Source organism: Pteronotus mesoamericanus, unplaced genomic scaffold (genome assembly GCF_021234165.1).
Source record: "Pteronotus mesoamericanus isolate MK-2021 breed Mesoamerican mustached bat unplaced genomic scaffold, CSHL_Meso_final contig_182, whole genome shotgun sequence".
Lineage (NCBI taxonomy): Eukaryota > Metazoa > Chordata > Mammalia > Chiroptera > Mormoopidae > Pteronotus > Pteronotus mesoamericanus.
The window spans coordinates 25,287,155-25,300,405 of NW_026555078.1; the positions used below are offsets into that span (position 1 = coordinate 25,287,155).

Genomic DNA, 13,251 nt, shown 5'->3' on the forward strand with positions numbered 1-13,251 from the left:
TTGCTAATTGCTGTTAATTAGGAATAATTTTTAAAAAACAATTTGGTGACTTCTATGTCCAACGCGCAGTGTGAATGGTGTGAAAGGATATGCCTCCCGTGGCACCTGACGCAAACAGTGCAGTGGATGGAGGCCAGAGGTCGACCGAGCGCCTCCACCCCACAGGATGTGTCCTCCAGGGCCCTGGCTTCGCCACTGCTGCTGAGCCCAGGACTCACAGCGAACAGCACAGGGAAAACTGCCTGAAGGAAATGGGAAGGAAAGCTGCTCATAGCTCACTTGGATGAGCGAATTCCTAAAAATAAACAGTATCTGACTCTATACTCCCTAGCAACTAAGGCTAAGAGAATACATTGGGTGAGTTTTGTTTTCTGAAAGGAATACTAATCTATCTATAAAAATAAGATTCCTTTTTGAACTAAACCGTGATAATTTGTGAAAGGGCTTTGCATCATGGATATGAATAAAGTGACTAGTCAATTATGGCTTATAAAGATGCAACAGTAACAGAGGTTACTTTCAAATGCATCCTATAATTGGACTCTATAAATGCCAAGGCATGTTCAGAACTTCTGAAGCAAAAGTACTTTGCTGAAGGGTGATTTAAGACCCACAAATGCTGAATAAGACAAAAAGTGGCAGCCTCCTTTTTGTCAGAGCAGAGCAAAGTTCCAAGTAGAAATGGCTTATAAAGCGTTGGCTGGTGTGACTCAGTCGACTGAATGCTGGCCCGCCAAGCAAGGGGTCACTGGTTCGATTCCCAGTTCAGGCACATGCCTGGGCTGTGGGGGGCACACGAGAGGCAACCACACATTGATGTTTCTCTCCCTCTCTTTCTCCCTCCTTTCCCCTCTAAAAACAAATAAATCAAAGAAATGGCTTATAAACAAGTCCTCATTATCCCACTTCCTCTAGGTCTCTTGCTTGCCTTCAAGGCCTGGGGTTCCTAACAGTAGGCACTGTGGATGGGGGCTTAGAGAGGGTGCTTAGAAATGCTTTGCATCTGTGTGCGAATGTGTGTTTATGGCCTTTCCTAAAAAGATCACTGGTTGAACAAATTTTTAAACCATTCTATGAAACTAAAGCTCGATAGGAAAATGTCCCTTTCCAGTGCCAACGGGGAAGTATTAACTAACTGTCAGTGTATAATATCTGCAAGGGGCAAAGAGAAACAAAAGAATGTTAAAAGTCAAGAGTAACTTCTACCTTTTTATGGTTATTTTTCAGTTTATGATTATCCTTTAAAAACCAAGCCAAGAGCCAGCCTAGAGAATACAAGCAGAATGAGCTACCACATCCATCCCATGTTCCTAATGAAGTTCTCAGTTGTGGGCCTACTACTTAATGCCCGGTCACATCCTGAAATACATCAACAGGGAAATGAAAACAAAGTACAGCCCTGTAACATAAACCACCTTTCTCTGAACTAACTTTATACTTTATTGTATGCAGAATAAGCAGTGCTTCTGCTTGGACCAGACATCATATAGTTACTCAGTGATAGAAACAATGCTAAAGCCTGCTGGGGTGTGTGGTTTTGCACCTAAGGGCTTCTCTGAACTTGAGGCAGCCCCGTACCAAGAAGTGAACTTAGGAGCATACTACTTCCCCTCTTACTGGGAAGCAGCTGGGAAACTTATCTAACTTATCTGAGTACAAGGTAGCCCCTTGCCAATTTGCCCTAATATGATTGGTGTCTTGGGCTAAAGCTGTAGTGAATTACACTCTTGGTTCTATACATGACCCTTTCTCCTGCCAGCAGAGGAACTGTGCTGGGAGCCTTTCCAGAAGTTAGGATGTGAGCCAACCTCCCGGGGTGCTCTTGCCTGGACCCGACCGTTGACTCTGAAAGTAGGCGGCAGCACGGGTTGGTAAGAAAGCGGTCCGGGCGCGAGGGCCCAGGCTGCAGTCATGTAACTCACCTACGTGCGACTCAGACCCACAGGGTTGAAGCTGTTAAACATGGGCCCTAAATAGAGGCAGCCACACAAAAACCTCACTGTGCTTTCTGGCTTTCTGCATACACCAAAGAACCCACCTCGAGGTCATAAAGGAGCCGGAAGCTGCTGGGTGCCTGAGCTGCTCTCTGGACAGCCTGAGCCAGGGCTAGGGCGCCCTTGCCCCCTTCTGCCCAGTGAGTACATTTCACGGCGTCAAAAGCCCCATGTTCTTTGGCAAGGCGGCTGACGAGGTCCAGCTCGGTCTCTGTATCTGTCCTGTAAAGGCAGCACATCATGTTAAAGCATTGACAATGCCTGGCAAGGACAGGATCCCTCGTTTTTGCCTTTAAAACCTATGTGAATTACCTGCTGATAAATGGACACTAATCAAGGAACACTGCTTGGGTTTGAATCCTAGCCCCACGATTTACTAGTGACATGACTTTCTGCCTGGATTTCCACGTGGGTAAAAGGGGGAATAATCACAGCACTTATTTCGTTTGGAATGTCATGAGGCTTAGATGGTAAATACATGCAAAGTACTCAGAACATTCCAGGCATATCATAAGAATCAATAAATACTCGTTTTTTAAAAAAGAAAATTTGCTTCCCATTCTGCTGTGGCTAGGACATTATAACAAGACCAAAACCAGGATTACAACATGTAAACAACCCACACAAGTTCTCTCTTGCAGGAACACTTCCAGCTCAGTACGTTCGACTCTTTGATAGACAACATCCCACCAGACCCAGTGAAATAATGAAACTTTTAAGGCTCCGATCTTCTGTTAGTTCAAAAGCCCTCTGGAGACCATGTAACTTCAGGCCTCTGTATAACCCACTTCACCTGGTGGGGAGGAAGGGGACCCAAGGGAGCCAAACCTGACCGTGGACTCTCAGCGGGTGAGGTGACGAGTTCCCTGTGCCATCTCTGGTGTCCACCATGTCTCAGGCTCCCCAAATGGCCCCCAAGTACAGGCTTACAACCAAGAGGAGTAACTGAATCCAAATGAACCTAAAAGCTCCAGGAGATGTATCCTGACTGTTTTCCACTGTCCCCCGGACTCTAACACTTTGCACTTACTTGAATGCATTGACGGCCACCACTACTGGAACTCCGAACATCCTCGCATTTTCAATTTGTTTCTTCAAGTTACTGAAGCCTTTTTCAACCAGCTCCAGGTTCTGTAACAACAGTGAAAGTGTTGGTCCTTCCGGGAGGTCAGCGAGCACAGCTGAAAACAATTCCAGGTTCTTCCTAAAAGGGAACCTGTCTCTTCAAGCCAGAGCTGCTCCCCGGCAGGACAAGCTGACAGGGCGCAGGTCAGCTCCGCCTCTCGCACCCGTGAGTGTGCGCTGGGGAGCCTGTACCCCTGTGCCTGCCTGTCCAGGTGTAACATGGGAGTGGACTGTTAACACGAGAGCTGCGTCCTGAAAATACGAGGGCTGGCATCTTTGCTGTCATCACACCAGACCTCAATAGCGTATTTGCTGCTTAAAGGGAACCAGGTGCCCTTAAATACATTATAGGTATAATCCCTGTGTTTACATATTTTAATGTACTCATATGATAGAATGGTATGAGCTAGCTCAGTGTTGTACAGACCCTTCCAGCAGAAGACAGAAGCTAGCACAGTGCCCGGCATTCATTACACAGCTGCTATAAGCACTGACAGAAAACATGAAGTAATCAGTGATGCTTCAAAGGTTTTACTGAGCTCAACTGTGAACCTTGACTGGGGACAACAGAAAACAAGAGGGACGCCATCTGTAAGGACCAGGTAGTATGTACTTTACAAGAAAGAAATTAAGGAAACATACTTTTAAATATGTTTACTGCAGCACTGAAAAACTGCAAACAACATAAACATCCTTCCAGAGAGGGCTTATGATATACACTCTGATTAAATATGTATCATGCAGATATTATGAAAAGGGAGATAATCCATTATCACAGGGATCCTGTCAACGATGTACTAAGTAGCAAAGATAAGGAGCACTTAATTCCATTTTTGGACAAATACAAAAATACATGTATATATTCAGAAGATTTTCTTAAATGTTGAGAAATAGGTACCAAACTGTAAAGAAGTCTCAAATCATATATTAAGAATAAAATTTTAAACAATGGGTATGTTACTAATATAAGCTTAAAAATCATTAAACGTTTTAAAAATAAAAATATAGTTGTATATAAAATTATATACACTGGGTCATGAGCAAAAAACAGCAATAATAGCTCTTGGTTTGTGGATTCCATGAAACAGCAGAAAAAATAGGTAAGTTAAAGGTAGAAAACATGAGATCCTTATAAACACGATTTATGCTTTTTTTAATAATTGAAAACTGAGATTAGGATTTAGCTGATATTCTAAAGAGCACTGCTAATACTTTACCTCTAGTTACATGAAAACCAACTGATAATGTAAGACTGATTGACAACAGTTTTAAATAAGTAGAATTTCTTAAACGAAGATACCAGCTGGGCCAGTTAGAGGCAGTCATTCTAATTAGACACAGGAAAGGCGGTGGGGCGGCAGCAGGGCCAGAACTGTGAATTCCTCGCCTACGCATGAATCAGACAAATGACCATAAAAGGCAGATCATAACTCAGAAGACAGGCAGACTCAAGGCACCAGCAATTCTTTTCTAGCTGCTTTTGAAATACTTCATTTTGGGCCTAAACAATGACTCTGAGTTGCTTGACAATTTAAAAGATTCAAACAAACAAACAAAAAAAAACACAGAAAAATTGAATTAGTGATGGCAGCTGACCTTACTAGCTCATTTGAGGGCCTCTCTCATAACCACTCCAAACTGGCTCTAGAGATATTTCTTTGATGGTAAATAATATAAATATGAAAAGGTTCAAGCTCAGAATCCTTTGAGCTCCTGCCTGATGCCATAAATCAAGTCATATTATAGAAACTTTGCCTAGAAAAATAACCAGAAGGCTGACTATATCTTGGCCCTTTAATCTGGATTTAAATCTGCAGAGGGAAAGACATTTCAAAAAAAGGTCCCAATACACCAAAGATGCAGGTTCAATCTCCAGTCAGGGCACACACAAAAATAAACCTATGAATGTGTAAGTGGAACAACAAATCGATGTGTCTTTCTCTCCTTTATTCTCTCTCTAAATAGCAATTTAAAAAAATTTTAAAAAAGGTCCTTGTATTTGCTTCTGATTTGAATGGCATACGGGAATCAACCAGCTAATACAGAGAAGACAAGGAAACTTCCATTAGTCTAGTGCAGGGTTTTCCAACGTAAGCACTACTAACATTTGGGGCCAAATAATTCCTTATAGTTGGGGTGCAGGTTATCCTGTGCGCTGTGGGATGTTCAGCAGCATCCCTGGTCTTTACCCACTAAATTCCAGTAGCACTTCCCATGAGTTATACTAGTAAAAAACATCTAGACATCGTCAAATGTCCCCTAGGGGAAAAACAGCTCCCAGTTGAGAAACAATCGCTGATCTAGGGTAATGGTTTTACGGATATCCTATGGGGCGCAATTCTGTCCTATGAAGCACTCCTTCCCCATTTCATTTAATCCCGTTCTTCAGCGCACCGCAGGCCCTTCAGCACCCCTTGCTCCCACAGCACCCCTGCGTCAGCGTGATGCCCCCACTCGTCTCCAAATGCGCTGGGCTGAGATGTGCTGATTCAGGATGTGGTGCTTTCTAGGTCAAGTAATTAGAAATGACTGAAGTTACCTCCTCTATGTAAGCCTTGGGAAGAGGCAGCCCAGCAGTTACCTGGAAGGAAAAGAAGCAAAGTCAGAGGCATTTTCTATTTATAACCTGATACCAGCTTAAAAAGCTGCATGCCATGGTTTAGAGGCCAGAAGCATCAGGTTTGGGGGGACATAGAGCAGTAAAGGTGGTTTCCTTCACTAAGGATTAGGGCGTATGACTAATCCTACAGCACAGAACAAAAATGACTGCTTTGGGGAGAGCGAGGGGGGCGGCCTTTGTGGCCTGAACTGCAGGGGGAGGAGGGTGACAAAGGACAGATCTCTGAAGGCAGGACGAAGGGGCGTGTTGTAGGCGGGGGCAGTAACCTCGGTGAGTGATGAGCACACTAGTGGGGGTGGAAGTAAAGGTGAGCGTAGGGAAAAAGGCAGCTGTCAGCCCCGCAAAGGCCACCTTGACATGTCCGCTGATGGAGTCTGTCACAAGCTCTGCAACAAGATTGTGACAGCCTGCAGCGCTAACCCGCACCTTGGCAGAGCTGAACTGGGGTGCATGGGCAACACTACGAGCAGGGAAACAACACCAGGGTTCTCTTCCTCTACCACAGCGTATGTAAAGGTCTCAAAATACTTCAGCAGCCAAGTTCACTCGTACAGAGGGACCTGGTGGCTTGTCGCTGCAGCACTCACAGGAATGAGCATGCGGGTGAAGGTGCCGATTCCAGAAACCCTACTGTAGGCAATGGACAGGGATTAAGAAGCCCTCAGTTTTTCGGCATGGTCTGCTCCCATTCCTCAGAGAGACTCTGCGCTCCCACTCCAAAAGGGGCCACGGAGAGGTGAGGCTAAAAGCAGGCACGCGAGCCACCTTGTTCTGGGCCTCACATGTAGCTCCACAAGGTAATGTGAGCAGCAGGGCTGGCTCCTTGGCAGAGAGATGTGTGTGTATAACCCTCCTCTCAGTGCTGCCCAGGTTCAATTCCTGGCATTACCTTTTGGACTGGGAGGTTAGGAGAAAAGCAGAGGTATAAAGTCATGAGAGTGAGTTGAGGGAGTGCAAGAGAGGAAAATGCTGATTATGATGGGGAAGGCAAAGGGAGTCCTCCCACACTGCTGGCAGGAAGGGGTGTCCAAGTTAAGGGTGCTTTTGGTACCTCGGAGACAAGTAAGACCAGAGAGGTGTGCTGAGGGTGTGGTATGGCAGCGGTTCTCACAGGGAGGCCTGGAGACCTAACCCTTTCCTGGGGCCCATAATACCAACACTATTTCCATTATAATTCTAACATATCATAACCCTTCTCACTCTTACTCTCAATGTCAATGTATGCAATGAGTATACAATGGACTTTTCCAAAGATTATGTGACATGGTCTATCACAAAGGATCCAATGCAGATGAGAATCCAGCAGTCTTCAATTAAGCCAGATACTGAAAAGATCTGAAAAATGTACAATGCCTAAATTTTGCTTTGAAAAATATAGTAACTTTTCACTAAAAAAGTTACTTATGTTAATATGTAACTCAGTTTTAATTCCTAATATAATGAATGTCAAAAGATATAACCCACCTAAATAAAAGTTCTTTCTGGCCCTCAATAATTTTTAAGAGTATAAAGAAATTCCGAGACTCAAATGCTTGAGAACTGCTATATTGATCACTACATTAAGAAATACTGATTTTGTTCTCTGGGTGAGTGAGGTCATATTTCTCAAGTTATAGGACCAGCTCCTAGAGGACAGGAATTTAATACTTCTTCAAGTAATTTCTGAACACTGGCTGGCACCACGTCTTCACATGCAGGCATTGAAGAAAAGGTGTTAAGATAACGGTATAACAAGTGAAATTTCTAACCAATAGGTATTCAGGAAAACACAAAGTTCAGGTGGGAGTTGAAAATAACCAGCCCTAACCTGTTTCTATTACCCACAGGCAGTGCTGGGCATCTCTACCATTGTCCCTCTCCTCCCTTCCACTCCAGGATGTCAGAGGCCCTCCTGCCCAGCATGCACCTCTCCAGAAGGGACTGACCTCTGTCTCAGCTCAATGGTTTGGTTGGCTGGCTGCCACTGTCACTGTTCAGAGGGAGAATGGGACTGAGATTTTACAAGAACGGTCTGAACATAAGGAGTTTTTTGTGGGTATAGCAAGCACATGTCCTCGGTGGGGTTTAGATATTATCAGATGTTTTCCTCAGCAAAGTGGGCCATGAAGCCAATTTCAGCCCTCTTAAAATGCCGAGAGTTGGTAGTGCCTATGTGTGAAAAGGTAGCTCACAGAAGAGCTTTCTAAATGTCCCTTGCCAAAGACACCCTATTAATAATGAGGATAACAGCCACTTAATGAAGAAACAGGTACAAGTCACCCAGCTTCCCTTTAGCCTTCAGAACATTCCTGACAATCAGCCTCTTCCTACTCCCGATCCTCACCGTGGGGCCGCCTCCGTGCATCTTAAGAGCCCTGACAGTGGCAACAAGCACCACCACATGAGGGCGGAGACCAGAATATCGGCATTTGATGTTAAAAAATTTCTCCATTCCAATGTCTGCTCCGAATCCTGCTTCAGTCACTGTAAGTTAAGGAGAAAAGCAACTGTAAAAATGCTATCTCAACTCCCTTGATGTTAAAAAACATACCATCTATTCAGTGACTGTGCAAAAACACTCACCTACAAATCCTTCAGGGCCAACAAGTTTGAGTGCAATCCGGTCTGCAATGATAGAGGAATTCCCGTGCGCGATGTTAGCAAACGGTCCGGCATGAACAAACACTGGAGTGCCCTGTGGAAATCAAGACAGCATGAGTGAATCTGCCAATCCTGCTTCAAAATGGGATCACACAGTCAGCTGCACTCCACAGGAAAAAAAAAAAAGATATCCCAAAGGGTTAAATAAGAAGCTGCCTCTTTTATGACAGTAATGCCCAAATTGCGACTGTGAGAAAGAAAGAAGAGAGAGATGAGCAAGTACAAAAGGTCTTTACTCGCCAAGGAAAGTGTGAACACAAAACTGATCCAGAAAGTCAGGAGTCGCTCTGCTCACCTCTAATGTCTGCATGAGATTGGGCTTGATTGCATCCTTCATGAGGACGGTCAATGCACCGCTCACCCCCTGCAAGGCAGAGGCATGACGTGTCAATACCCACCAGCAAAAAACTAACCTTTCAAAACCAAAATTCAACTCTCCTAGGTCTTCCTTTTTTAGCCATCTTGGACCAATCAGTACTTTCGCCTGAACTAGACCATTCGTTTATTCATTTATTTATTTTTTCTGGATATACTCTGAAGTTACCAGTTATTTTAAGCACAAAGAACAGCTAGAATAAAAATGACATTCATATGTAATTTTTGGAAAAACATTTAATTCTGGGAACAAGCATGAATGAGGGCAATCCATTTCAGACTAGTTTACAGCACAGAAATACTAGTTCTTTGAGTACTGAATTATTTGTAACTTTGGTGTCTGGGCAGAAATGGCTGCAAACCAAAGTCAGCACGTGTTTCCCAAAGCAGAAACTAAAAATTTACCTAGGAATTCAATACCAACTTTAAATACAGGTCCCTTTTCTAAGCTCTCCAACCAGAGCTGAACAAATTGGTAACAAAGTACGATAAAACTATGGATCTCAGTTATATTAGACTTTTTAAAAAGATTTTATTTATTTTTAGTGAAAGGGGAAGTAAGGGAGAAAAAGAGGGAGAGAAACATTGATATGAGAGAGAAACATGGATCAGTTGCCTCTTGTACGTACGTGCCCTGACCGGGGACTGAACCTGCAACCCAGACATGGGCTATTGACCAGGAATCAAACCAGTGACCCTGAGCTCTGACGGCTGACGCTCAGCCAACTGAGCCACACTGGTCAGGAGCCAGAAATATTCCATTTTAATAAGTTTCTAAGTTTCTGCTTTGGGTGTGAACATTTAAAATAATTTCCCTTTTTTACATATAATAACTATGAAAACAGGATATTAACGTTTTCCCCATTTTTTGAGTTCACCTGATATACCTGCCTGCTTAATCACAGGCCAACCATTATGGTGTATATCAACACAAATAGACCTTTAAAAAATTAATCTGTAAGATCATCTCATTTCAAACTTCATGTTATCATGCAGACAGTTCAGAAATCAATCAGAAGAACTAGCCTAGTAGGACCATCAGATAACTAGATAATGAGTTATTCCCAATGTGGTTTTTAGCATGGATAAGGTGGTGGCCAACAAACCTCATGACTAGAGGCCTCTGTGCAGGGAGGCCTGTCCTCGGGGGAGGCCTGTCCTGGGGAGAGGCCAGGGCGTGACTTCAAGCTCAGCTGCTGAAGGCCTCCCCCGGACTCTTGCTGTCCTCTGCAAATTGAAGTCATACACCCACTTTTGGGAATATTCACAGGTTGAAGATGCTGCTTGAACCATCTGAAACCTGTGGTCAGTTACTGGAGCATACTACCTATTACTATGAAGTAAATTTTATACATTTCATAATTACTCTGTCAGCAATGAAACCGTATTAAATTTATTAGTTAACTGCAGCATAATTCTTGTGATTAGTAACTGCTGAGAAACCCTAGGACAATGGACACAGGTGCATCACAGGCCATAGCGCTGGGGCACCCACCAGATCTTCTGTACTGATGGGCTCCCCTTTCTTGCTGGACGCCACCACCATTTTGCTCAGTCTCTCTCTCATGTCTTCTAGGGAACTGGTGAGCGCCAGGACAGCCATGATTTCACTGGCCACCGAGATATCAAACTGGGCCTGTTGGAAGGAAAAAAACACAACAGGGAAAGCTTCGTTAAACCAGAGGGCGAACCGCAAAAGTGAAATGGATAAAATAACAGTAGTACACAATGAACTTAATTAAAATAACTTGTTAATTAACTATTCAAAGACCTTGAGTAGTCAAATTTTAAAGATAAATATTCTAGTAGGACCAACAACCCCTGTAAAAGCAGCTTATAATCCTGTAGTTATGGTTTCCCTAACATACAAGGGAAAACCCGGAAGCTCTTACACTGAAGAGTCCTACCACAAAATGGCCACAAAAAAAGAAGCAATTTTAAGCAATTGTGTGCAGAGATATTCACTTGGGGCTCTCCTCCTCCAGGAAAAAATGCTCAGGGAAAAACACACAGGTGACACATGGGATTTACTGCACACGCTGTCGGGAGTGCTCAATACCGCACACCTACTCACTTCCATTTTAAAAGGGAGAAGGCAGAACAACACCTGGCAGTCTCAGTCAGATGGGAGGAGAGGGGGGAGGACAGAAGGAGCAAGGATTTAGTTCATCTGAACTCATTTATTTAAAAAAGAACAAGTAGTTACCATCCGTGTGTGCCCTTTCTCTGTTGGAGCCTGTCCAATTGTGATCTTCCTCAGGAATCTATCATTGGTATCCAACACTACAGCAGAAAGAAAGGATATAGAACAATGTTTAGTGAAAGGAACATAAAGTTTAAGGAACCAGCCAATTTTTAAAGCAACCAGTCCAACCTAATGTCTGGCTATTAATACTTGATTTCAAAACTGATGGCAAGCCTAGACTGTGGCTTCAAATTAAGAAATGATGTGCACATATCATAAATGTACAGGAATTATTTTGAAAGAAAGAGATTTGGACTGGCTTGGTTTTATTCTGTCTAGAGAATTCAAACAGCTAGAAATCTAGATAGAACCTCTTTTAAAGCCCATTCAATCTTTCAAGAAAAACAGCATGCTGCAGTTTTTCAAAAGGCAGATGTTTGTGCTGTTGTTCTGTGGGATGACTCACTGACCTTATACCATCCTGAGAAACACAGAGCCATGAAAACGCAGGGCCAGGCAAATGCCTTTCGAAGCATGCTGGGTAACAGACCTTCTCTTTCCTTCAGCACACCAAGAAGAAATAATTTCCATTCCAATGACAGAATACCTATCCAACTCTATACCCTTAGAAACATAGCAAAAGTCAACCAGCTAACTAATGTTACTGCTACTTCCCAGGACTAATTACTGTTAACATTTTAGTGTATTTCCAATTTTGCTTTTTGTATGAAGTGCCAAACAATAACAAAATATAAAATGAACAATACACTAATTACATTCTAAATGGGTCAAAGAGGAGAGGTATTCTTAAGACACTTGAAAACATGCCAAATTATTTTCCATAAAGGCAAATAAACACCCAATGCAGTGTCTTGTATAGCACTCAGAGGGAGACACTAACACACTCCACTTGATAAGTGAAGGATGTTAGGTGTTGTTGAAGCCTACCCTTATTTTTCAAATAATATAGTATCAAGTTCCAAGTACCTAATTCCTCTGAATAAAATAGCCAGTCAATGGGTATGATCTATTTTTTCCCCTAGTCTCCTTCTGCTTTCTTGAAAAGCATAAATTAGAAATTAAAGCAAAGGAAAAGTGAATGAGATACTAAACTTTCAAAATAGACCTTTAGCTTATTCTTCATAAAATATACCATCTGTCTAAAAGCTGTTGAAGCAAAGGAAGAGAAGTATCAGTATGGTTTTATATATTTAAGAGAGTCATCTTAAAAATGCCACTAGCCAGCAGCATTTATTGAGCAAATGAAAAATCACAAATACAGTCAATAAATTGGCTGGTAATTGCATTTTGCATGACTCAATGAAAATTCCTTCTCAGCAGTGATGCAGGATAGACGGATGCACTGTTGGTACAAAATAAAACTCTAAGCTGAGCTGGCTGCATAGAGAAAAGCAACATATGGCAGTGAAGCCAGGCAGCTCACACACCAAACTGCTAAGTGTTTAAACTTGAAGGCTACCTGCTTTGTTACAAGAGGGTTTAATAAAATGAGAAAAAGAGGAGTAGGCAAGCTAGAGAACTACAAGAAAAATCAAGTCACTTATTCCAGACAAGAGTTCTGAGAATAAAGGGCAACATGATTCAAAAAGCGATTAAATATAATTTCTCTACCTCATGACACTTAAACTTTTTGCATAAAATAGAACTTGCAAAATGTTATTTTTGGTGTATGCATGAACTTCTGTGAAACCACCTTCACTCCAATCAACAGAGAATAGCCAGCAAATGTCCAGCTAACCCAACAAAAGGAGGTTTGATTGCAGCTAATAAGGAGAGAGACTGATGGAGATGGCCAGGAATATGAGTAAGCCACCATCTCGGCCATGTCTTAACCATGAAAATACTGATACACAGCTTACAGACCTCACATTTTAACAACTCTTACAGAGGTTGTGGGGTGTGCAGTATAACCAAAACACATGGGACATGTACAGGGCTCTGTACCTCTTTGCCAGGTTATGGTTTCTGGATCAATATCCAACCTAGCAAATCTGTTTATCTCTTCATCTGTCAGTGTGGTAGGATCGGTCTTCTCAATACCTAGTCTCTGAAAAAGTAGTAAAATTAAAATATAAAATAAGACAAAACAAAAAAAGCATAATAAATTTTTAAAAATGTTTGATTCCCTATCTCCAGAGTGTCCCCCTCTAGAAAACAGAAACCATGTTAAATTCAGAAGGGAAAACTACAATCCCTTTCATGAAATCTTTATTTCCTACTCACCCATGTACAAAGATTAGTAACATGTCTGTCCCTATAGCTGAGCATCAGACGTATTTCTCTAAACCTAG

General features: G+C 42.6%; 1 protein-coding gene across 1 annotated transcript in view; it reads right to left on the reverse strand.

Annotated features, from left to right (window-relative positions):
* Nucleotides 1-13,251, reverse strand: part of MTHFD1 (methylenetetrahydrofolate dehydrogenase, cyclohydrolase and formyltetrahydrofolate synthetase 1) — a 54,941-nt gene that overhangs the window by 6,522 nt on the left and 35,168 nt on the right. Inside the window, exons 16-24 of the mRNA XM_054567451.1 lie at nucleotides 12,905-13,007; nucleotides 10,961-11,037; nucleotides 10,250-10,390; nucleotides 8,675-8,743; nucleotides 8,302-8,413; nucleotides 8,063-8,202; nucleotides 5,659-5,700; nucleotides 3,025-3,125; nucleotides 2,039-2,216 (exon numbers count right to left, since the gene is read on the reverse strand). Of these exons, the coding sequence (XP_054423426.1) occupies nucleotides 2,039-2,216; nucleotides 3,025-3,125; nucleotides 5,659-5,700; nucleotides 8,063-8,202; nucleotides 8,302-8,413; nucleotides 8,675-8,743; nucleotides 10,250-10,390; nucleotides 10,961-11,037; nucleotides 12,905-13,007 (963 nt within the window). The remainder of the gene's footprint in view (nucleotides 1-2,038; nucleotides 2,217-3,024; nucleotides 3,126-5,658; nucleotides 5,701-8,062; nucleotides 8,203-8,301; nucleotides 8,414-8,674; nucleotides 8,744-10,249; nucleotides 10,391-10,960; nucleotides 11,038-12,904; nucleotides 13,008-13,251) is intronic.